This window comes from Nomia melanderi, chromosome 14 (genome assembly GCF_051020985.1).
Source record: "Nomia melanderi isolate GNS246 chromosome 14, iyNomMela1, whole genome shotgun sequence".
Lineage (NCBI taxonomy): Eukaryota > Metazoa > Arthropoda > Insecta > Hymenoptera > Halictidae > Nomia > Nomia melanderi.
The window spans coordinates 2,488,559-2,515,191 of NC_135012.1; the positions used below are offsets into that span (position 1 = coordinate 2,488,559).

At 45.6% G+C, this 26,633-nt stretch overlaps 1 protein-coding gene across 8 annotated transcripts in view; it reads left to right on the forward strand.

Annotated features, from left to right (window-relative positions):
• Nucleotides 1-24,639, forward strand: part of LOC116427000 (uncharacterized) — a 56,663-nt gene extending 32,024 nt beyond the window's left edge. For 6 of the 8 annotated variants that reach the window (XM_076373956.1, XM_076373955.1, XM_076373954.1 and 3 more), the window contains exons 2-7: nt 1,505-2,236; nt 2,609-2,839; nt 11,206-11,319; nt 17,293-17,487; nt 20,704-20,994; nt 22,925-24,639. In XM_076373956.1, the coding sequence (XP_076230071.1) occupies nt 1,933-2,236; nt 2,609-2,839; nt 11,206-11,319; nt 17,293-17,487; nt 20,704-20,994; nt 22,925-23,268 (1,479 nt within the window). In that variant the 5' untranslated portion in view covers nt 1,505-1,932 and the 3' untranslated portion in view covers nt 23,269-24,639. Of the gene's footprint in view, nt 1-1,504; nt 2,237-2,608; nt 2,840-11,205; nt 11,332-17,292; nt 17,488-20,703; nt 20,995-22,924 lie in introns of all 8 variants that reach the window. The other 2 variants (XM_076373958.1, XM_031976815.2) reach the window with 2 other exon arrangements.
• The last annotated feature ends 1,994 nt before the right edge of the window (nt 24,640-26,633 follow it).

Sequence of the window (26,633 nt, forward strand, 5' to 3'; positions counted from 1 at the left end):
AAACATAAATCCAAAGCAAAACCGTTCCTGTACCCTAAAGACTCCAAACTCTAAAGGCAACACCCTCCCCAATAACCAATTAAATCCATCCAATCTAAACATCCCAAATTCAAAAATATACTCTCATTCCCAAGAAACTACCCTCCAGTAAATACCATCCCCAAATCATCCCCGCGATCATCACGACGTTTCCAATCCGACACTCGCCTGAGTCCAGCGAGAATGATCTTCCGTCGAGAGCGTGCGGTCCGACGCGCGAATCCTCGCGTGATCCCCGTGTCTCCGGTGCATTGACAGGACAACGTGGCAGCCGTACCACGTGCAGTTTGACACGCGGTTGTACGTGCGTAGGGGCTGGGTATCCGTGGCGGCGTGTGGGGGTTGCCTACCCGGCGGGAGTTCTTTTTCCCCTATTTTTTCCGTCCCCACCACCGGGTGACGGCGGCCGGTCCAACCCCTCCTGGAACCACCTGGATCCGGTGTGTCAGCCCCGGTGACGTGCGCAAAAATTACTGAATGAACGGTGACGTCACCGGGCCGGCCGCGTGAAAAGTGTGCGAGCGGTTCCCGTCCGTCCGTGTCAACCGGTCCTCTCGCTCGCCCTCCTCCTCGTTCCTCTCGCTGCTACCCTCGCCGCCGTCTCCGGCGGCGTTCCCTCTCGCCCGGCGATCCCAGAACCGCTGTCCCGTCGCCATCGGCCAAGATAGATTCGGTTAAGGGGCGAAGGGAACGAGATAAAGGCTCCCCACGAGCCTTTCGCTAAATGGATTAGGGGGCGAGAAAAGGTTAGGCCGCGCGGTCTAGCGACGGAACCTGAGGCGACGCTTTGGCCGACTCCTGGGACCAACCCCTCGCAAGACAGTGATGTTCTTTCGCTTCTGGTTGATCTTTGTTGATGCTCTGGGCAGAATGAGGTGGTTGCAGATTTTCTGATTCTGATAGGCTGTTGATGGTTGTGGGGAAGAGTTTTCATGAGATAAGATTGTCCGATTTTGTTTGTTTTTGTGTGTTGATGCTGTGGGTGGAATATTTGTGGTGAAGAGATCAGATTGTTTTACGCGAGACGTTAGCTATGCGACATTGTTATTGGGAACTTTAGTGTAAGGTTGAGATAGGTTGAACCAGTTTTGATGTATCGACGGGATCATAGGGCAGGATCGTGTGCCATTGGGAATGGAGAACGTAACAGCTTTGTAGATCCGCTGGGAATCGGTTTCATTGATTGCTTCCGTTGCTCGTAGTGTCCGCAGTTAGGAGACTTTGGTGTTCATAGATCAGTCTTGCAGAATTAGGTGGTAGTTGCGTAGTAACTCGTGAATGCTATCATAACTTTCTCAACTAGCTACCGTAAGGACACGCTCTGGTGTCATTGACTTACATCATTCATTGAGTACATTCCACGGTGCATTAATTAGTACCATAAATTCAACTCATACCTAATCATCCACATCAAACTCTCAAAGAATCTTCCTCAACCTGAATGCCTGAATTTTGCTGCTTGCAGGTCGATTCGAAAAACTCGCCGACAATCAAACGTCTAGAGTCTCATCACAGTCTTCGTTAAAAAATCTCAACATATCGATCCCAAATCAAAGAATCTCCGAAAGATCACATAAAGAAGATACTCTTGAACCCTGAAGCATTAAAAGGAAATCACTTCGAAGCGAGCGAAAGAAGAGGACTCGATCTTCAAAAATCTCTTCGAATCGTGATTCTCGTCACGAATTCAAGGATCCACGTTTAATCGGAGCAGCGTGAAGCTCGGGATTGCCTGGTAAGGTGATCCTTGGCTCGACCGTCGGCTAGAAGGATGTCAGGCGAGACCGCCTGACCCAGGGCGAACGGGATCTACTGAGGTCACGCGGAAAGTCGCTGGAAGTTCCGAGCCGCGAACCGAATGGAAGGATGTATCTTCCGGCGATCTGACTGCCTATGGATATATTCGGCCGTTGCAACGGCGGCGGTGGCGGAAGCACGGTATCCGGAAGCGGCGCTGGCTCGGTGAGGGGGTCCAGCAACGAGTCCAGCTGTGGAACGGTCAGCTCTGCCAGCGAGAGCGGTGGATCCAGCGGTAGGATGCAGTTGACAGGAGCCTCGGCTCCTGGCACTGCCGCCTCCCCGGAGTCGGGGGTTTCACCTTTGACCGATGCCTACACGAAGATGACCAACGACATCCTGGCGGAGAGGACACTGGGCGACTTCGTCAGCGAACATCCCGGGGAACTGGTCCGAACAGGTGCGGAGAAGTTCTTTTGATAGTTTTGTGGGCACGTGAACCTTGCAGTGATTATCTTTTCATTAACGATCGTTCGTGACGGGTTAGAATATTTCACTGTAATATGCTTGCTCGTTTGTAGATCGATTGTAGATGTTTTGTATAATCTTGGTCTAAGCTTGAGTTAGGTCTGTGATCGTATGGAACAATGACGTGAAGTTTTAGAGGTTTCCGTGGAGTTTTGCTTGGATTCATTTCTGGATCTTGAAGCTTCGATTCTAGATAGTTGAGTTTTATGAAGGATGGAAGTAATGATTGATACGAAGCTTGATCTTTCGGTAAATATGAATGACACTGAAGAGGATGCTTCAAGGACACCTGGCTCTGTTACAGGATCGCCCCACCTGGTTTGCAGCGTTCTGCCAGCCCATTGGAGGTCCAACAAGACCCTCCCAGTAGCTTTCAAGGTCGTGGCCCTTGGCGAGGTCGGCGATGGCACTCTGGTGACTGTTCGTGCTGGTAACGACGAGAACTGTTGTGCTGAGCTAAGAAACTCGACCGCCCTTATGAAGAATCAGGTGGCCAAGTTCAACGATCTTAGGTTCGTCGGGAGAAGCGGCAGAGGTGAGTCCCTACGATTCTCAAAAATCTCCTCCGGCCTTCGAACTTCAAGTATCCGCAACTTCCGGCTTCGAAGCTTCGCCAGGAACTTCCGCCACTCGAATGAACCCTTGAAATAGGATAATCTCGCAGAAGGATGTCCTGCTCTCGTCTGCCTCATCGAGCAACCCAAATCTGATCCTCGTTGCAGAAGAGAACGCTCGTGCAGATCCAAATCCTTGAATTCGAACATTTAAATATAAACCGCCAGAACGTAGCTTTCGAATGCAACTCCTCGTTTCTCAATCTCTGCGAATATCCCTTGCTTTCCTCTTCGAATTCCCATGTAGCATCTAACCTTTGAATTCAAACATTCACGAATTCATAGCTTCCAAGAATCACTAACCAAAATGTTCCAATTCGCAGCCTGTAGCCTGTAAAATCTGATGTTCATTACTCATCATTATCCCCATTCGCGAGCGCGTCCGCGACGAAATTAGTCCTTGATTCTGTTTTCGACTTCGCGACTCACGCTCGGACCCTACTTCTTACAGTGATAGGGTAATACGGTTGTTGAACTGGTTTGTTTAGTTTCACCAACAAAAATATAATTTCACACTTAAAAGTACAATGTTGAAGTAATGCAGTGATTCTAACAATTTCACCAACACAGAGGTTGATTTTGGATGTTTGTTTCTACGTTTATTGTTGAGACTGGGTGGTTGTTGATTACGCGAGCCGATGTTGTTAACTGACTCTCTAGGAAAAAAAGTCGGCATATTTATAGGAAAAAGGAGCATCTACCGAGCGGCCAATCAGTGCGACTTTGCACACCTTTTGTTTCTCACGCGACAGCGACGGTGAGTGTCCTACTGTCATTTTTGGGCGCGTAGCAATCCCCATTCGCGCAACCGCTGGAAAGTTTACCCTCTTCAAGCTCGATTCGAGAACTTCTTAACTTCCACGGGCCGTGTCTCCAATTTTCACGTCGTGAACGGCGATAATCCCGTCCTTTCCCCGCGGTTCATTCATGGAATTGCCTGATCCCCGTTGACAAGCCTCGCGGGCCCGAGAAAATGCTGAAGAGGGTGGATTCCGGCGCGGCTGGCGTCGCGTCAAAGAATTCCGGCGTAGTAAGGGTAGGTCGCGGACGTCTTGAGACACCCTCGTTTTTCCTCGCTCCTTCGGGAAAACTGTTCTTCCGGGGTGGAGTGGGCTGGGGGCTGCCGGAATTGGACGTTTCGCAGGGGTCGGCTGGCACGTTGATTGGTGTGCGAGCGGATTCGAGGAGACGACGACGTCTTTGGGGTGGGTAATGGGTTTTATTTGTCCGCACCACCGCCGAGCAACCTCCTCTTTACTTTCCTTCTTCGGCGTGTCTCGCCTCGGGCTGCGACGCGGCCGCTGCGACGGGAAAGGACGCGGACTGGGTCGAAAGATGGCGACGCCCCTGGAAACAGGGGCGGCCGATATTAATTGAGGTTTCAGCTGGCTTTTAATTAACGTTATTAGGGCCGCCGTTTTGTCTAGCCGCGTCTTCCGGCCTGCTGGTCGATTTACTCGATGCTGGCGACCCACTTCGCGCACTCACGCTGCGTTTCAATAATTCTGTCTGTTTAGGAATGCTACTTTGATGGATAGGATTGAAGGAATTGTTGCTATTGCATATTTTGGGAAGAATTGAGTTTTTTTTAACAGATTTCTTTTAGGTTTGGGTTTATTGTTGGAGATAAGGACTTGGGGATTCTAAATGAGCAGTTGATTTGTAGTTAGTAATTTATTGCATTGAAATTATGTTTTATTTGTTGACACTATCGGGGTTAATGTATGTTTCAGAGTTCTTAGCGAGTGATTCGGTTTCAAAGGTTTTTGAAATAATCGTGGAAGGAACACGGCACGGTGAATATATTGTACAAAAGCTAGAGGATATCCCGGCGCTGTACCAAATATTAAATCGAGTTAAACGGCGAGTGAAAGCCGTGTACGCGTCGGGGTTGCAAAATAGGGCGTTCGGAAATCACGGAATAGCTGAATTTTCTATCCGGGAGAGGAGGGTTGAATTTTCCCCCGGGTGTGTTCATGGAAGCGCGTCAGTCATTTGTCTGGGATTAGCTCTCAATTGTTTTCGTCGAGCGCGGAATTAACATAAGCTAGGATGAAGAATGTAAGAGAAGTGTCTCTCGTCAGGATTCCTGCGACTCCCCCGGCTCTTTGAATATTCTCTGGAAACCGATGCGCGCCAAACTCTAGCGAATCCTTAATGATCCTGCCGTTTGTCGAACGCGGGGACATTCCTCTGTATGCGCGTGACGGAAGGGTCTTCCTGTGTAAATGCTTCTCAGAGAATACTCAATCTCTCGAGAAAAATTATCTTCCTACACTTATTCCCACCGTTGAAGAGATTCCTCTAAACCGAGAAGAAATCTTGTTCATCCCTTGGTTAGATAATTCTGTAATCTCAATCCACAAAGACCTAACTATTCCCACGCAAGAATTAAAAAAAATGTTAATTATTTTAATGGTACAGGTACTATTATTTTTGAATCAAGGACATTTTTTTAAATTCTTGCGTGGTAATAGTTAGGTCTTTGCGAATTGAGATTTTTGAATCAAAGAATCAAAGAATTCTTTGAACTGTGAAACTTTTCACTAGAAACATTCGACACTTTCCCATGAGACAGACATTATTTGAAATTAATGAGGAAAAATGTAGATGAAGAAACAAAGCTATTTTATAGAAATGTCTCACATATTGATGCATTGTACAGAATGTAATATTATATAACACTATAATTCTGTTATATCAAATGAAATGATAACTGAAAGTCACCTATCGCAAATTCTCCTCAAGAAATATCCATCTCAGTCCCCCAGCAATACAATATTATTCTCAAGTCCGTACAGAGAGCAAGAGAATCTTCAATTAAACCGACTCGACCGAAAATCCCCGATAAAATAATAAAAAGAGCAACACAGAGACACACACACACACCGATCGCCAATAATTCGGCCAAACAAATTTAGAATCGCGAAACCGCGACGAGGGCGTTCCGCGTGGCCATTACCGCAGACGGATGTCAATCGAGGTATGGTCCGTCCGTCGCATCGGGACCGCTCTAAATAAAGTTGAACCGGAACGATGCGAGCCCGGTCGGCTCGATACCAATAAAATCGAGGCTGCCGGCGGCGCTAGGTCCGAGGGTTCCGATATCGGCCGGGAAGAAAAAGGATCGCGCGGCGGGCCGCGTCGATTCGGAACGGAAGAATATGAACGAACATTAAGGGGACAAATTGAATTGGCACCGGGTGCAATTGGAAAGAGAGACTGGAGCGGAAGTGCAGCGAGATCGATTTCCTGATAATGCTCGTTAGCATACGATTCTCTGGGAAAATGTGGAGCGGCGCGTGTGCACACACACACACGCACATACGGATCTGTCCGTATGCGTGGAACACACCCCGAAGCGGGCGCTAGCCTGTCCAGGCCGTTGTCGAGCCAATTAATTAATTTCAATTTTCCCCAAACGAATCGCAAATGCGCTATTGTACTCTGATAACGAATTGATTATGGTCAGGATGAACTGCCGGCAGCGACAACCGTGTACCACCTTTCCTCGTTCCTCGAAAATCAACGTCACCCATGGTTTCATGCCACGGAAATTCGTTTCTCCAGCGCACACTCCCCTCCCCCGCCGCCGCGGGACTTAAAAATAATGGCCGCGGAATGAAAACTGTTTAATAGCCTGTAAATATTTACCGCTGATCGGGTAACGATCGATGATATTTCGACGGATTTCGCGCGCTGTTTGCTCCGCGTCACGGTTTTTCGAACGGGATTATCTCGCTGGGAGCGCATCATTATATTCGTGGCTGCGGGGACAGTGAGATTTTAATGATCCTGCTAGATGAATGCTCGGTTTCTTCTGAGAATTCGGTTATTAGGGTATTGAAAGATGTTTAACCAGTTAACTGTGCTCGTCGAGTACTACATCTTAAAACCCTTAATGGTGCTAACTTTTTCAACGATGGATTATGTATTTTTTAAGACAAACGTGTAATTCTTCTTCGTTTCGCTTTAGTTTTTCGTTAGGATGTATTTTCAGTGCATTTGTCCTGCATTTAACCAGTATACACTTCATTATTTGATTTTATTGCGCGCACAATGAGAGATTTTTCAAACTGTATTCCACGCTTAACTGGTTAATCAGGTGATTCTGTTATTTCTTGATGGAAGAATTGAGATTATTTCGATGCTTTATTCATTTTCGAGTATGTAGCTCCATTGTCGCGAGGGATTAATGAGAAATTCGGTTACCAGTGCGAGGGGTCAGACGTTGAAATCACGATTTCCACGGGAACCACTTAAAAGTGTTCGCGAATCAAGGAAAACCGAGCGCGTTAGCCGTGAGCTTTGTAATATCGATGATAAGCTATGGCTCGGTTCCTGCACGTTCGGCTGTAATGCCAGCTCCATCACCGGGAAGTCTACCCCCGAAGGTACCGTATCGTTTCCACCCCTTCAACCCTAAGCCCTATAACGAGATAGATCATTTGAGCGCTTATAGTTTCAGCCGAGAGCAGACGGGTATCCTTCAACTTTGCTCTCGCGAATAAACCTATCTCATCTCTGGCTGTGCTTAACACGCCGAAACAATCTACATTCGTGAGCTACCGGAGATCAATTAACTGTTCACACATATCCAATTAATATTCCGACTTGTCGGTTTTCAGGGGAATTCCTGTCGCCGAAGTTTTCTTGTCACGAAAGAACTTCTGCGTGAAAGAATTATAGATACGTTGATCTACGATTTATCTTCGTTACTGTATTTAAATATTGACACTAGGTTTACCAGGATTTTGACTTCCGAACTACGCGAGGGAAATCACAGAATTTCCACTTCTTTTCTGTAATTTGCACTGACTTTTATCCATCTAATAGTTTCATTTATAAGATCATTCTGTATAATTCTCTCGTCTTTCAAGTTGTTTTTTAACACTAGAACTACCGTATCAGTCGAAATGACTGGTTTCGATTTTTTTGTTTAGCAATTATTGATATCTTCGAAGCGTTGAATATTCGAAATGATTTTGAAAATAGTTTCATTTGAGTACTATAAAGAATGTCTGAAGGAACTGAAAATAATCTATTGTTACAGTTTTTATAGGAATTGCACATTAATCGTATTAAATGCTCGGTAGTTCTAGTGTTAAAAAAAATCCATGATTTCGTTCGGTAAACATAGGTACATAAAAATCTCGATAAATCTACTGTTACTCTACAGAGTAATTTATTTCCCATTTCAATCCCGATAACCCAAGCCTCCCTGTTTTAGAAATTAATAATCGACCAAACGGCTCGAACCCCTCGAATTCAAATTTCACTCCAACTTATTTAATCTACCTAATTGCTCGGAACACTCCACTTCCCATTCGACCCGAGAATTACGGGACACTGATGTTCCCTCCTCAACGTCGAATTCAAGAAATAGAAAACTCGTTCTTCAGAAAATCGAAGGAAGCTTGTTTGGGTGGATGGGTGGGGCGAGTGGCAAGGGGTGGTGGGTTAGGGGATGAAATAGTCGGACTTTTAATGGTTCCACGGCGACTGGCACCGAGGGTGATACTTACGTGTACCCACCTAACTGTGCAACCACGAACTCCCGCAATAGGTGAAAAGGTTTGCCAGACCAGGAGGATGCCGTGACTTGCAGCAAACTGACGGGATCCCCTGCTGGAAAACGAGAAGCTCGCGTGGTGAACCACCGTGTGGCCACGCTCGACACTCGCCATTATTCCCCTGATGCTTTCTCCCTTTCTTTCTTTCTTTATTCCCTTCTTTCCATCGGCCCTGTCAGTCTCGACGTCGAAGGGCCCGCAAACTTCGGCTAACATTGCCGCGTACGGGTTCATAGGTTAAGCTTATCCTTTAACCCTTAGCAGTCCTGTGTCGAGTCAGACTCGACATTCTATTTTATTGCAACCTCTACCTGTTTTAACAATTTTTTCTGTATTTATTTGTAGTACCACAATTGTACCATTTAAAGGTAACATTTCAATGACTCCTAAATATTCTTGAATAAATAAATAGAGCGTCATATTAAGCTGTAATTGAATAAACTAACGTTGGTGTGACCTTCAAAGTGAGAAACCAAGAGTACTTCGGACCGCAAAGAGTTAACCCTTTCGGTCATGGCGTCCTAAATTCTTGGTGTAAATTCGGAAAATTTGATTGATGTAAATGTTGTCCTCGTATTGTCACAATCATAGATTCTATTAGATAATGGTGTCGACCTCTCTTATTAAATTGTGTTATTACAAAGTAAAACTAACAGTAGAGTGGTCTCAGGGACAAATAATTGGTGACCGAAAGGGTTAATATTCCAGTGTTAATCTTTTGCACTCCATGGATACCTCAGTCGCCACCCGATTTTCTACAGCGAAGATATGAATTATAATATTTAATATTAACCTTTTGCACTCGAGAATATTTTTCTGAACAAATATTCATTATTCTCTGATTAAATATCAATATGTTTTTTGACTGACATAAAGAAACACCTTATATAAATTGAGTGACAGAACTAGTTTATTTCGATGTTCCTTGTGTCGATACATTGTATAAAATTTAATATTAAATTCTAAATTTGATTATTTTGTTCGATCGAATCAAATGATTGAAAGACGCCGCTCGAGTACAAAGAGTTAAGTTCCGTGTGATGCATTGATATGTGAAATATTAGAATAAAACAGCCTTCTTAATTCACGTATGATTTCTCGTTAAGTTAGTTGCAAGGAATGTTGACAATATTTCGTTAGAAAATGTGTTGGGTATTTTTGGCAGAAAACTTTTGGAGTGCAAATGGTTAATGCAGTCTTGAAAATATTCTCTGAAATTTCAGTGTTTCTCTCGCAATGCTTGGATCTTAGAGTTTGAAGCTTAGAATATTGACCTATGAGGTTCGAATCTGAAATTCTAGTAGTTAAATGATGAGTTTCAAACCTTGAATCTCACATTTTATAACCCGGATCTTAGATTTTTGAATGTAGATCATAGAATCTTGAAATTTGGAGCGTAGATTTCTAAAACCTGTAGTTTGAACTCTTGAAATTCGAATCCTTAGATTCCAAGCACGTAGTTCGTCTATTTCAAAGAAGACGTCATATTTCCCGTGATCTCGCAGGCGCGCGGACGTCCAAACGCCAAACAAATAATTCCCCGGGGAGACAATCGAATTGATTCCGCGATACAACTCACGCGAACATGTCGACCGCGGCAGAAACCCATTTTTAGCATTCTTCGGCCAATCGGAGCGGGCGAGAAGGTGGAAGCCACGCGATCGCCGATCCGCCGGGGGGTGAGGAACGATCAGGCCGAGAAAAAGAGTGAAATAGGGTGCACGTGGAATTGCGGCGAACCTCTGCGTGTGCAACCACCGTGTTCTACGTGACGCTTTTTCTACGCAACATCGTTCCTCCGTTTAACTGAATTCTCATCGAAACACCTTATTATCCAGCACCTAGACGCAACATTTAAACGTAAATCATATCCAATCCACATGTTGAATTATAATTAATTCACTCGTTCAACCGATACCAGAACATCACAAATTAACTCTTTGCACTCGGCAGTCCCTAAACCTCAGTTCCGAAACTACTGAATAATAAAACACACATAAATGAAGAAACGAAGCTCTTTAATTTCAGTATCTCACGTGTCGATGCTTCGCGCAGCGCTTGATATCGCCTATAAGACCATATCAATTGAAATAACGACTGAGAGTGATCTCTCGAGCGGAAACGTTGAAACCATTCATTACACAAATTACAGCGGCGGTGCGTTACGAATAAATGAAACATTTTAAAACGCGATTCGCCGGAGAGGACCGCTTTTAAAACAGAAATATCGAGTATTCGTGGAAAGGTTCCGTTAAACGCGTCCGCCGCAAAGTTCCCCGCGAATCCATAATCACAGTGCGCCGCATAAAATCCCGAACAAACCCTCCAGTTTCGAGTATAATTACGGAAGGGTTGTTTTTCGGGGTGACGCGCGTTTAATAGGCTTTTTAACATAACTCAACGCGCGCCGGCCCACTCAGCTCGGTCGCGTTGGCTGCCCACCGTCACCATCGACGACGCCCTCGATACATTACCGACGGTTAATTCGGTTACCGCCGAGTTTCAGCCGGCTAACCACGTTTGCGAACTTCCGGCGCCGTTTCAATCGTCCCGTCCGCGAATCGACGATGATCCGCGGCGAAAAAGGGGGAAAACGGGACAGAGAGGGAAAAAAACAGAAAATTAGAGAGAGAGAGAGAGAGAGAGAGAGAGGGAATATTGTTGCGACGTAACTGGAGTCCCGTTGACGAAGCTCCCCGACGTTTCTGTTCCAGGGAAGAGCTTCACGTTGACGATCACCGTGTCCACGACGCCGCCGCAGGTCGCTACCTACACCAAAGCCATCAAAGTGACCGTCGACGGGCCGCGGGAACCGCGATCCAAGACCAGTGAGTATCACTGTAAGCATTACTGTTCTTTTTTATCATTTATTATCGTACGGTTGCTTAGAGTGTAAGCGTCTGCCTGCGGACATTCGTTCAGTGACATGTCAAACGAGGTTCTGACTCATTAGAGAATATCATTTTATATGTAATCATATAAAATAAAATTATTCGAGGCGGGATGATTTGTTTAACCCTTAACGGAGCAATGCGAGTCATTTTATTTTTATCGTTATCGTTGTGATATTTACAATTCTCGTGTTAAACATTGTGCTAGGACTCCTGGGAATTTTCGCTTGTTATCTATGTTATTGTATCTTTGGTAAGCTTGAAATATTTCTAAACTTGGAATAATTCATAGGATGGATTTATCTCTGTTTCGGAACGCAGTCCTTTGTTCTTAATAGAACTGGTGTCGATATGAATATTCTCATAATCAAGCAGCTCAGTATAATTCTTCCTAAACACCTCACACAGTTTCCCTAATATTCTAATCTCAAAGACACTAAACCACGACGATCAAGACACTCCCGTTACAAAACCATTACTCTCAATCTAATCTAAATCCTTGAAATACTTCCCCAACTCACAAGTTATCGAATTTTATCTTCCGCGAAGAGTTTCAAAGTAACACTACAATCTAGCTCCTTGAATCCCATACAATCTTCCACAAACAACCCCATAGATTCTCAAGATCCTCGTTCGATCTATCTCATCGCACTCGAAACATCAACATTTCATTCTCGCAACAGCAACAATTGCATCAAAAGTCTTACAGTGATAGGGTAATAAGGTTGTTGAACTGGATTGTTTAGTTTCACCAAAAAAATATAATTTCACACTTAAAAGTACAATGTTGAAGTAATACAGTGATTCTAACAATTCCATCAACGCAGAGGTTGATTTTGGATGTTTGTTTCTACGTTTATTGTTGAGACTGGGTGGTTGTTGATAACACGCGCCGATGTTGTTAACCCTCTGCACTCGAAAGTTTTTCATTAGAAATATTCAATATTCTCCGATGAGATACAGACGATGTTCTTCGAAACTAATTAACGAGAAAACATATATAAATTAAGAAGGAAAGTTATTTTATTTCAATACTCCACATATCGATGCATCATGCAAAGCTTAATATTATGTATAAGACTTTATAATTTTGCAAATCAAATCAAGTGGTGACTGAGTGGTGACTGAGAAGGTCACCTCTCGAGTGCAAAGGGTTAACTGACTCTCAAGGAAAAAAAGTCGGCATATTTATAGGAAAAAGGAGCATCCACCGAGCGGCCAATCAGTGCGACTTTGCCGGACACGTATACCGATTGGCCACCCGGGGTGGAGGCTCCTTTTGTTTCTCACGCGACGGCGACTGTGAGTGTCCTATTGTCATTTTTGGTCACGTAACACCCATAAGAACTCCAGCATCCCCCGCCAGTTTCCGCGTATCCGTCACCGAGGAATCGCTGCGCGGCGACTCCTCGAGACCGTGTAACCTCTCCGTTGCAGCAGGAAGCATCGAAAGCCGCAACTTTGAAATGGCCCGACGGGGCGTGCGGTTCCCGCCGGTCGGCCGTTACCTAGCCGGCTAAGTTTCGCGGCAATTGCCATTATTTATAACCGCGGCCGGCCGCCATAACATTGATAAAGGGCTGCGGCGTTTAGCCGCGGAGATATTGTTCGCCCACTTGGTGCGCGACGCCTACCAAGTTTCTGCTTCTGCCGGGGTGTTTCTCGCTCGTCTCGGAGCCGGCTAACCGGGGCTACGCCATTGCCGAGACATACAATTACCGGGGACTCCGGTTATTCGGTGGGTCGCAGTCGACGCGGCTCCCAGGCTCTCCGCGAACCGCTGCGCCGGTTGAGGGGGCTGGGAGGGGGCCGCGTCCCCGAAAACGTCTACCGGTTACGTAAGCGCGGCGAACGCATTGTGCTCGCGGCAAGCGAAATTTCCCACCCCCTTTTCAGCCCCAGCCTGTTTGTAAATCTTGTTCCGGACGCGGCGGAGGGATTGAGCGATCGAAACTTCGCCGGATAGAGATATTGATGGTGCCCCAGTGTTTTACGACGCGTCGACGGGTGACTGTGATCCTCGCGGATCCGCCGCTGCCGGGATTTCGTTTGCTCGCTACTTTTGAGCACGAAGATTTAGATTCGGTGGTCGCTTGATTTGAGAACGTTGACTTTTGCTGGGGTGTTCGGAGATTTTGGGAAGTAAGACAGATTTGGGGATTCTATGGAGTTTCTGAATGGTTGCTGGAATTTTTACCCTTAACGTGTTAAGCATGTCAGTGACTGACGTTTCTCAATGACTAGAAAACTATCGTAACATACAAGATAACCGTGAAATGAAAGTGTTTGATAATGTAACTAAGTTGATGGTGTAATGCAAACATTATAAGGTAATTAATCGTTCCTGATTTTCTTTGATACGAAAGATAAACTACGGGATAGCGCTTAAGATTTTCGTGGTGATTTAAATGGCGCGTAACCGGCGTGGTAGCTTTAATTAGTCCAATGCAACGTATATGGCGGAAATAATCAGTTCATTATTTTTATCACTATTATTGATGTAATATTTGCAATTAACACGTTAAGTATTCTGCTAGGTCACTTCTGCGAATTTCTTTCTCGTTATCCATGTTATACTTTCTGGCGGTAAGTCAACTTGAGATACTTCCGGTCTCAGGGTTAACAAGTAACGATTCTTCCGTTAGATTGGAAGACTGTCGTCTTGATAGAGGCTTATCCGCACCATGTCTAGAGCGCAAGAAGAGTCCTAATATTAGGTACCCGGTGTTAGTCTTCCTATGATTTAGATCTTGAACTGGATCACCGCATTAGGAACCAGGCGGCGCGTAACATCTCCTATGAAAACAAACGGTTTGCTCGGGGAGGAGGGATCTAGTAGGAAACTCGAAGGGAAGCGGCGCTAGATGAAAGGGCTGTGAGTCGTGGGTGGTCGATCGGCGTTTCTTTACACCGACCGCTTCCTCCTCTTTGACACGTTCCCTAATTTTATTACGCTCGCATCCTCTGGAAACCAACGCGCTCTCACAACGGGCAATTAACAATTATTCCAAAATGTTCGTGAACATTCTTACCTTCTCATTTCTTTGACACGCTGTCTCAATTGAAACAATACATCAGTTCATTCGATTGTAGATTGAATCTCTTTCTCATTTCTTTGATACGTTGTATTAATTAAAACAATGCAATAGTTCGTTGAATTTTAGATTATATTATTCCTTTCCAGTTTCCATGACATCTTCGAACAATATTTCCATTTCGAGTTACTATTACTATCGAAGAAACCTAGCTGCAAGTGTTACAGCGCATCGATCGACCGCTTAATCAAGATTCAATTCCGCAGACCGGCTAACGACCGGTCGAGCAAATTTTTAGGCGTGGACGGTGGTAAGTGGCTCGGACCTTCTCGTGAGTCGTTACTCCCTTATCGATTTCATTGGACAACCCCTTTACGCGGGCAGGGCGACTGCCAGGGAATTTCTCGAGAGTTAGCAGCTGCCGGCGACAGCTCCTCATTTCGTTCCGTCGCGTCGCCCTCGGAAATCGACCCTTCGCTCGACACCGAGGCCTAGACTTTCGGTCCTCGAGCTCCGACTAGCCCGACAAAGAGGATCTCCACGGCCACGAAGGTGAGCAACACCGATATCTCGAGGCGCTCTCGAACTTCCGCCGGAAACCAGACTTATCTCCGCGGAGGGCCGGCCGGTGAACCTCTCTCCCGATCAATTTCCTTAGGCGGCCGCGTCCTTTCTGCGGCGGCCACCTTTGGCTACGGGGCGAGGGTGGAATATGTAATGAATTGCTTGTTTAATTAATTACGACCCTCGAGCGGCGCCCTGCCAGTTTTCTAGGCTCGTTCCGATGGAACTCATAGGATTGATTTATCGCTGCTTCTGAACGCCGCGGTCCTTTGTTCTTAATAGAACTACTGGTGTCGATGGGAATACTCTCGTGATCAATCAGTTCAATACCTTGCAATTCTCTCATTAACACTGGAACTACTACAGTCAGAACGAGCCATTCTTGGTTTCTTCATTTCGAAATTATTAAGGTAACAGATGTTTCCCTGAGAAATTATTAAACTCAAATATATCAATTAAAGTCTCGATAGATACTCTTGAAGTAGCTACAGGGGAATTTCAAAAAGAAGTTAACTGCTCGGTTCAACCGTTTGGATGCTAAACAACTTTTGTGGATATTTACTAAAAATGTGGAAGTGATTGGGTGTGTATGCAAAAAAATTAATAAGAGTAGTTATCTAATGAGATCACAAATATTGTGTTATTACAAAAAAATATCAAAAAATAACATTTATTCAAATAAATTTACTTTGATTTATTTCTTGAAAAGCATAGTATAAAATTATAATTGATACTGATAAACAGAAGCACCTCCGCGCTCTCCTCAATTTTAGCACAACACAAGAAGAGCGCTATAGCGCTCCTCAGCACTCAAACGGTTAATGTTAAACCTCTCGTTCCAAGTGTTCCTTACATCCCAATCTCTAAACCACGATCAAAACACTCTATCTAAAAAACCATCCACTTACTCACAATCTAACTCAAATCCTACCATCATCACCTCAACATCTCTTATTCAGAATGTCTCCGACCGGAAAATTCCCAGTGCCCCCAGTGTCACTTTCAACAATAAGAAAATCAGTCTAGCGGTACCAATCCAGGATCGGCGTGAATCCACCGCGGCATCGATCGGAGCCGACGTTTGACGTAAGGAGGCCGTTCGCAAATTTCTTTCGTGCTTCGCACGTGAAAACGTACGAGTCGGCGGTCGTTTAACGGAGATCTCGTTAGCCCCGGGTACGGCCGGTCTGTATTCCAGCGTCGCGCCCCCATTGTGTCCCCAGGATCGAGGCAGCGTACCCTATTCAGCAAACCGGCGGGAATTTCGGGTTGCCGAGTTAGAATTAGGGCTTCGATTGGATTATCAGGAACGGCGGGGGTCTGCCAGGACTCCTGTCTGTCTCCCTCCCTCCCTGGCCCTCGCTCTATCTCTATCTCCCGTCGTCGTCGTCTCTCTGTCTCCGGTCCCTCCTGGCTTTGGTCTCCAGTGCCTTCTGTGGCAGTGTTGGTTCGTAGATTTCGACGGTTCAGGAAGAGGGTCGGGGGGGTAGTGAAGCTTCCCAGCCACCTCTACGTATGGGGACGGACCGACCGGCCTAGCCTAACCTGGAGCCGCGCGTTGGGGTGGCCGGCAGAGCCGAGCCTCGTCAGATAGGACGGTCGCCTGTTGGGACGTCTTTAATTGGGTTGGCGACACCGTACCCGGGAAATAAAATGAATCGGTGCGCCTCTACGCTCTCGCTGGTCTCTTCCGAGCGCCGTCCCTCGGCGACCGACGTTTAGTTTCGAGCCTGCTACCTTGCCGATCCTGGACGCCGGTTCCTGGACACGTCGGAAATAAAACTCGCGTCGCGGGAACGCTTCCTGGATTCGGACAGCTTCGTCGTGGATTTTTCTGCCTGTTTCGTAACTGATCCGGGGATTTGAAATATGTTTGGGAAATGGGAATGCAGGTTCTAGCGAGTATGGTTTCAGGTGTAAGGTAATTGAATATGATTGGACGAATCGGACGGTGTTAGAATTATTGAAACAACTGAGTTGAAGATCTGATGACTGTTGCAGGATTGAGGACTTGATTGTAGGATTGATAGGTTTGGGAATCTTAAAAATATTCAGGGAAGTGATGATTCCAGGGGTGTCTAAGCTAGCTTTGTTTCTTATGTTTAAGGTAACTCAGATCACTTCGGAAGTTTCCGAATAGAGCAATGAAAGCAGTTGGTTTTTTCATTTTTGTTAGACGTAAAATTTCTTCCGAGTATTTTAACGAAGCGCGGCGAGCAACCGATGAAGGGCCTCGCGGACAAGAAGTCGAGTCATAGGTGATTGTTGCGAGCACGGTAGGTCCAGTGGACAGGCGCACGGTTGATCGCAGTGTTGTCTCTTTTAGGGCAGCAGCAGCAGTTCCATGCGTTCGCGTTTGCTTCGCAGAGGGGTGGTCCGTTTTTCGCGTCGCCGCTGGTCGACCCTCTGCAACCATTGCCGAATCCCCTTCAGCCGCTGCCTAGCCCGCTGCAACCGCGGGACCCGTTGTCATCCTTCAGGCACGCGATGCCCGGCAACTGTCAAAGTGAGTATCTTGATCGCCTTATCTGCATGATGAATGTTTAGTCACTGTGAACACCGTCTTACTCTCTGAATACATCAGCCTTTCGAATTACTTTCTAGTATCACCGTAAAACTTCAGCTACCTCTTTACAGAACGAGATTTTACTATAAAATTCATTTTCCAATAAAAATTCATCGAAAAACATGCAATCAATGGGAAACCAATCATCAACACTTTACCACCTACCCCTTTATACAACAAGATTTTACTATAAAATTCATTTTTCCATAGAAATTCATCCCAAAAGATGCAATCGTGAGCTACTCGTCGCCACTTCGCCATCTAAAATTCAACCACAAATTATCTCCCCCATTCGCGAGGCCTAATATTCCTCTTAATCTCGGCAACGCTCAATCTCCTAATACTAATACCCATTAACATCTATCCGTAAAACCAGATTAGAAGCGAATCAATTAGCTAATCCCCTTTTTCAAAACTCGCCGCGTCCGTTTCTCAGCTCGCGGAAACACGTGATACACGGTGGCCCTATCCGTTTCGAAAATTAAATTCATACCTGATATCTTAAGAAGAGCTACCCCTCTTAATCTCGGTAACGCTCAATCTTCTAATACTAATACCCCATTAACATCTATCCGTAAAACCAGATTAGAAGCGAATCAATTAGCTAATCCCCTTTTTCAAAACTCGCCACGTCCGTTTCTCAGCTCGCGGAAACACGTAATACACGGTGGCCCTATCCGTTTCGAAAATTAAATTCATACCTGATATCGTAAGAAGAGCTTCCCCGGAAGCTGGGAATATTTCCAAGCGCAGACACCGTTGGATACAGGCAAAGCTTTCGTATAGGCTTGCGAGGTAGCTTCTCGACTCCAGAGGCGGAAACCGCAAGCCTGTTCAAAGCTAGATTAAATATTATATTAAAGGGGGGGGGAGAATGAGGGGTTGCTACGGGAGCGGCGAGCACGTCGGGGGTGGCTCCGTCGTTTCGACGTGGTAACTCCCCGGTTCTCTGTACGTTTGCAACCGGATCCGCGAATTTGCGCGCCGCGCCGCGCGCGTTCCCGGCCCTTTCCCCGAGCGATACCGTCGGATTTTTTCCGCGAAACGTGTTCCCCGTGCACGAATTTTCACGCGAGACGATTATTATCTTCCGCCGCGGAAGAAGACCCGCGGCCGGGGAATATTCCAGACGGCAAAGCCGATTTAATGAGCCGGTTTTCTGATCTGCACGCGATAACACCGGCGAATTCCCCGATAAAGTATCAAGCACGCCGAGTATTTCCTTTATTAACTTTTTTCCCCAACATCGGACATCGATAATTCGAGCCCGCGTCCACCGATACATGCGACTGCGTCGATCCATGGGCGTCTTCCGGTGGATTCTCTGGTATCAGTGTTCGTCGATTAACTTCGATTCGTCATCGGTTCTCATTACATCGCTGCCGAGGGAGGATTAGTTTCCTACTGCCTGGTGAATAATTGGGAGGACATTGATGAATTAAAATATCCTGTGTGTTAATTAGCTAAGAATTCTAAATATGAAATTATGATGTAATATTATGGTATCTAAAGGAACTCTTCTATCAATACAAAGTAAATCACCGTGAAACTTCAGCTACCCCTTTACAGAACGAGATTTTACTGTAGAATTCATTCTTCTAATGAATAATTGGGAGAACATTGATGAATTAAAATATCCTGTGTGTTAATTAGCTAAGAATTCTAAATATGAAATTATGATGTAATATTGTAGTATCTAAAAGAATTCTTCTATCGATATAAAGTAAATCGTTTTATATTTGAAAATATTGCGTGCTCCAAGTATTCTACTAGATTAATTAAGGAAACGTTTGTAGAATTTATTCGAGTCTGATTGAAACGAACCGATGGGAATTAATCTTAAAAGCGAAATGAGTTCCGGGGTCTCCTTGCGCGACGCGATCGCCCGGTAGCCGCTCGAAAATTGAACGAACGACCTGAAAGCATGCTAGGTTGCAGTATTTAGGGTTAGGCTATCGTCACGGGGAACCCGGTGGCGCTGGTCGAGGCTAGCTCGGTTATTTGAGTTGGCTAGAGCCACGCGGGGATGACCAACCCTTTGATCTCGACGCAGCCTCCCTCCGTTTTCTGTCCGGCTGCGCCCCTCCTCGCAAACCGTGCCCGACCTTTCTGCCCTCAGCCCCGTAACTCATTGGAAAATCTATCGGGGATGCTGCCTATACGCCGCAAAAATAAATCCAACCACCGTGGAATGGGACGGGGGCGCAGAAGAAGCGGCCCGTCGATGTACATGCTCGCAAAGTGATTTAGATCGACGAATAACGCGGCACGACCACGGTTTTCCACCTGTATTCATTCACCAGCGTAATAATCGCTTGCTTCCTCCGTTCGAATCAAATCGAAGTATTCTCTTTGGCCATCTCTTCGCGTTTCCAACAGCGATTCTCTTCTAACTCGTTCTTAACACTACAACAACCGAGCAAATCGATTTTTTGACAATCCTCTGTAGAAACTTCAAAAGTGCATCTATAGACACTTTGATAATCTAGTTCCTGTATCGCTAAATCAATTTATTTGATAATTCCCTAGAGACACATCTGTCCTTTTAATAATTGCAAAAAGAAGAAATCAGGAATGTCATTTTGACCTGTAAGTTTAGTGTTAAAAATCTTCCCTCCATCGAGATAACACTTAACCAGGTTTATCAAGTTCAAAATACACGTTCCAATAAAAAAGACCACCTAAGTCCGACAAGAATGACTTAATTCCTCTATTGCTATCCCCGGAAACCTCTATTACCAACAGTATTTAACACTAGAACTACGTAACAGTAAAAATGACTGTTTTCGGTTTTCTTGTTTCGCTATTGATATCTTCAAAGCATTGAACATCCAAAATGATTTCGAAACTAAATAGTTCCACTCGAGTACTATAACGAACGTCTGAAGAAACCGAAAATAATCTATCGTCACAATTTTTATAGAGACTGCATACCAATCGTATTAAACTCGTAGTTCTAGTGTTAATAGTGAAAGAAAATCCGACTGAAATACACTCGCTAATTATTCCAAGATGTCTTTCGCGACGAACGGAGCGTTCACAGTTGAAGACCGGATTACCGATAAATCGAAGAGCATGAAACCGGTAGCCGTCGGTGATTAAACGATCGTGGATCTCGATTATTCTGATAACACGAACGAGCACCGATCTCTTCAGACATGTCCCAGTTCGGTCTGACTGCGAGCAATTCATGGGGATACGGAAGCACGGCTGGTTACGCTGGTTATCTTCCCGGCCCTTTGTCGTCGTGCGCGGCACAGGCGTCGTTCCCACCCCCGCCGCCGCCGCCGCCACCGCCGCCGCCGTCCTCGTCGCTGGCGTCTTTCGCGGGCACCGCATCCATGAACACGCCGACGGCGCCCGATTCGACGGCGGGCTCCACCGTTACTTCCGGCACCGGTGCGGGATCCACGGCGCAGCAGGATGCGTTCTCAGCGGTGTCTTCCCGTAAGTCTCATCACTTTCGTCGTTCTCCGCCGCGTAATTGGTTCGTTAGACGCGGCCGCGAGTCGCCTGCGGCCCGCAGGATATCCGTTTCTACGTTCCCTCCGGGTACTCCGATGCTTTAGCGACACTGGGTATATTATTTTTCACGCTGGACTCGTTTGTTTTTATTACACGCGCGGGATGCTTAACCTTTTAGCTACTGCGGGACTAGCTGTGAAGCCATACCTTTGTGCAGCAAGGTTTCACGCAGTCTGCGTGTAAATGGAATGTCACTTTTTGAGACTTGTAGGATTCTGTGCGATTACGTTAGATTAGACCTAAAGTTTCCAACCTGGAAGGCGACAAAGTTTTAATACGTTGAATGCCGCACGATTTTATAGAGCAGAATACGTAATGGAAGAAATATAATGTTTAATTGTTTGATTGATTGGATTATTATTATGTTCATCTAGCTGAATGTCATCGCGTTGGGTAACATCATTTATGATGTAGTAATGTTTACAAATAATCGTTTCATTCAATGGACTATAGTAAATCGATTTGGTTGGAGGTCACCGGTGACCTCCATGGTATTCAACGTGTTAATAAAAAATGGATGTTCATACCGTAATATCTACAAATGAGTAAACTTCATATAAAGTAGCAGTACGAATTCAGTGAAGTAATGTTTATTTTGTAATGAAGTTATTGTTTAAAGCGTGTCTATGTTATTATATCTATTAAAAGGTAGGGGCGGAAACAAATTTTTGATGAAGGTTGGAAATCGCTGGATTAGACTCTAATTTGCACAACCATCGATGATTGAGGAAGCATCGTACTTTACTGTATCGTTCATGAAAATGATGTACACGAAAGTCAGTATAGTGTCAGTAGTTAAAAGGTTAAACGTTAGTTTTAATTGGTACACGTATGTAACTGAATATTTATTGCACAATGGTAACAGTGTATGGATTTCTATGCATAATTGTTAGAGGGTCTTATAGTGAACGTAGAATAATGGTAAAATTAAGGGAATTTGTTGGCAAACATATATACCTAGCAGTGACATTGTCAAATCTCATGAAAAATGTTAATGAAGAATTGTATAATTTTTAGATGTAGAGTATCTGGGATGATAGCAGAGAGCGTCCCATTGATAACGCTTTTTGTCCCATTCCGATATCTCAACTCCCTCCCGAGATATCAATGCTCGAAGATTACATTGAAAATGCACAGGGGTGGGGACCGAATGGACCTCGAATTCTTGGAAATACTACGGTTTCCGCGAAACGTGTACGCTAGACATAGTAAAAACTGACCAGCGCACGTGTCGCGACGTTGGGGTAGTGCAGTAAATAGGCGCGAGCGAGAGGACCGATTGCGCAAGGAGGACAGAGACAATGGAAATATTAAAAATTACGGTTCCATTTACACGAGGATATCTCTGCAACGGGTAGTCGCAGCGACATGGGACAAAAAGCATTACAAAGGGGAGGCTTCCCCGCTTCCAAGAGTCCCATCAAAATTAATATACCACTCACCGTCCCGGAGTTATTATTGTTTAACCTTTAACCAACTTTAATAGAGAAAAACGTAGTCTCTCAGTCGTTCAAGCGCTATATTCTCCCTATGTTTCTCAATAAATCATTAATAACCGTCATTGTCGTTCTTCTGAATGTAACATAGACACCCAGCCACACTCACGACCTCGTTGACGCGATCGTTCAATAATTATCTTACATCTCGCTCTCGGTTTACCACCGTCTATAACCGAATGCCATGCTTCCTCCACTCTTAGCGGCAAGATACAACGACCGACGGTCGAATAACTCAACCAACCGTCCACCAACACATCCCTCATGTCATCAATCCTCATCACCAATCAGTCTCCACCACCGAAACCCAACTGAAAACCCGCAAAACAAAAAGGCTCTGTTTCTTGCAACCGCAGTGGTGCCGGACTCGACGACGACGGGCCAAACGGACCCGCTGGACCCGCTGAGCAGCCTGATGACAGGGACGCCCAGCCAGAGGTACCAAGACTACGTGTCCCCCCGATCGTTGTCGACGGACTCGAGCACCACGGAGAGCCCGGTGCACGAGGAGCAAGGTTTCGGGCAGAACTACGGGAACTACTTCCCGACGCCCGGCGTGCTGCCCAGCATCCTCTACTCGCAGCTGTACGGGAACCAGTTCCAGAACTCGGAGAGCCCGGAACAAAGATCGGTGGCGGACAGTTGCAGCGTGAGACAGGAGGAAGTCAGACCGGACAACAACGTCTGGAGGCCTTACTGATACCAAGAATTCGGGATTTCGTCGAACGAGCCCCATCTGTAGGGTATCCTCTAGGTCCGAATGACACGAACGTTTCTTACTTCGATCGGCAAAACTGTGATTTCGTGTGGGACGCGCTCGCTCGAACCACCGGGCGGGAAACTAGCTATTAGTGGGCATTACGAGAAAACGATTCCGACTGCGGACAGACAGAGAGAACCGTGCCCGACACGCGCGGACCGTCCGGTGCGCCTGGTTCGACGTCGAGGGCGGCGCGACGAGACCGGTCGATCATTTTCCACTGGTTGTGTCTCAACGAATCTTCTAGACCGGGCTGATTTGTAATTAAGTGTGTGCGTGGGAGAGGAACACGTGGGTGGGAGTGAATGGGAGAGAGAGAACGGCTGCTGACAACGAGTGCAATACGTCGCGCGGTTGGACGCGCGCGCGTACGCCGGTGCCCCGGTGATGGTGACGATGATGATGATGTATATAACACTGTATATAGATAGAGCATTGTCGTTTCATCGAGTCATTCATCACTGTCGACGGACTACGCGAAGTCGAGTGAACTGGTGCGTCCGGTGGCCCTCGGATGGCTGGGATCCTTGGGACTTGCTGCGGTTTTGCTTGATTCGCCGGCGAGCTTTGTGATTTGAAATATGTTTGCCGGTTTATCACGTAACGGTGATCGTAATTCAGCAGATTGTCCGAGGAATTGTATCTGTTTCGGGAAAAGTCAGTCTAAACTTTGTTCTCATCGAAGGATATCTTTCATAGGAACTTGAATTCTTCAGTTGAATTCTTTTCAGTCGAGATTGTGTCGGTGTATAGCTTGATTGATAAAGTTTCAAATTAGATTTCTTCGTGACAGAGGCGAGCGAAGCAATTCCCAGAGGTCAGTTATCCATCCGCGAAACACCGTACGCACTTTCTACTCTATACGATTATGTTTTCATAGTATAACGCGATCGATTTGACTGCGGGCTCGTGCAATATCGTCCGAGCGCGGTTCGCGTCGCGACTCGTCGCGGGATCGTGCTCGGAAACCGGTCGACGATCGAAAAACAAGGAGAATGGTATCGAATCTCGTGCACGAAGGAGGAAAAAGCTTCTTGCGATTCAACGAAGAGTAAAAGCCGCGGCCGCGACAGCGCGCGCCGCGGGACGCTTTCACATCGAAATTTCCCGTGGATACGAAACCGAAAACCGAAATAAATAAATAAACAAAAAAAAAAAAAGAAAGAAAGGAAGTAAAAGAGAACCGAAACTCGTGGCCACGGTTTCCGACCGAGAGGCCGTGGCTCGTTCAACGCGTCGACGGCGATTTATTCGTTTTTTTTTCCCCGGTCGCGTCGACGACGAACACTCCGCATTCCCCCCAAGAATGATTTCCGATATACATATCTACCAACCTATTGTTATCGTAGTTTTTGACCGAGTCGAAATAAAAGTGTATTTCAAAATATGATCGACGACGTGTCGCTTTTTCTCGTGACTCCACTCATACCAGTTTCACCGTTTCTCTCTCATTTTTCCCCGCTTGACTCAGCTCCGACTCTTCGGCGATGTTTCATTTTTACGATGATCCTCTGAATTTTTTCCATTCTCTCATTCATTCTGTTCCATTCTTTTAATCTTCGTTTGACCTTTTAATTTGGTTTTTCTATGTGTGTTCTAGATTGTTCCTGCTGCTTCTCTTAACTGTAAGTTATCTTCGCATGCTTTTATCTTTATTTTATTCCTTCATTCATTTTTGATTCTTATACTACGTCCCTTGAATTTGTATTTAGTGATATAAAATAGTGAGTATTTTAATTAAAGCGACAATCGGTTTAGATTAATAGTTGATAAATTCCAAAGTATCCTAAAGCTTTTTGCTGTCCGATTTTAAGCAACGCCGACCCTTCTTAAGTTTCTAATTTCCCCGTGACCAAGGCGTCGGAATAACGAGGCCTTCGAGCTCGCAATTTTTCCAGCAACAAAAAACAAGGAGCACCGACGGTCCAGACGTGTTTTTTAAGAGTCACCGTCGAAAGTCCCGCGAGCAAAGGGTTAATCGCTTTACGCTTCTTGGTAGTTCAAACTTTGGTCCCGAGGACGACGAGGGGTGGCCCGGGGAACAAGGGTCGGCGATAGCCCGGCACCGACCGCCGCAAAAAAATACATAAGATCGGTCTTCTTAATGACGTTTCCATCAGGTAAAGGGTTACACAGGTAACGAGACGAATCTCCACAAAGCTGTTCCCCCCAAAAGCCGCCGCGCCGCTTCCAAAGGATCCTCACCCAACGGAGGCTGCGTGTATGTAAATTCGCAAAAGATTTAATTAAACGTAGACCCCGGGAGAAGACTATCCTCTCTCTCTCTCTCTCTCTCTCTCTCTCTCTTTCTCGCTCTCTCTACCAGGTTGCTTCCGCCGTTCGTGCCGCGCCCCGCAGCCACGCTAACGAATACACGTACCGAATTTAGTGTTTCGGGGCGGTTGCTTGGGATATTAGCGATCCTCGTGATTAAATTTTAAAGCGAGCCACGCTCTGTCCATGCCGAATCAGTACGAGGATTAAAGGGTTCATCTGAAGAAAGTATCTCAAAGTGACAACGATTCTCTAATATTCCTCAATCTTACATTTCAATCTTAAAATCAATTTAAACGAAATATAGAAACATAGGACACATTTGATAGCCGAACTCCACGAAATTTCAAAGAACTGTTCAGTCTAAGATTCATCAAACGAAACACTCAAACTCCGAATTCCTTCGATTTCCTTCGAAATCAAAATTATCAATGCTACTTTCGATATTCTAAATATTAATTCAACATCCCCCGATTCTAATAATTACAGTACCGATTCTCCACTCCAGAATCCGTTCATCCCCTCCAAACCACCCTTATCATCGTCCCCTTGTTCTCCGTTCACCGGTGCAACGCGAGTAATAAAAAGGACTCATCTCTCCGGGTGTCGCGCGTAAACTGGCCGCTGAGAACTCCAAATTCCTTCGAAATCAAAATTAACAAAATTACTTTCAATATCCTAAACAGTAATTCAACATCCCTCAATTCTAATAATTCCAGTACCAATTCTCCACTCCAAACACCCCAAAGACATTCCCGAAAATCCTGTTATCCATCTCTCCAGAATCCGTTCATCCCCTCCAAACCACCCTTATCATCGTCCCCTCGTTCTCTGTTCATCGGTGCAACGCGAAAACTAAAAACGACGCATTTCTCCGGATGTCGCGCGTAAACTGGCTGCAGAGAACTCGAAATTTCTTCAATTCCCTTTGAAATCAAAATTAACAAAGCTACTTGCAATATTCCAAACAATAATTCAACTTAATTCTGATAATTCCAGTACCGATTTTCCACTCCAAACACCCCAAAGAT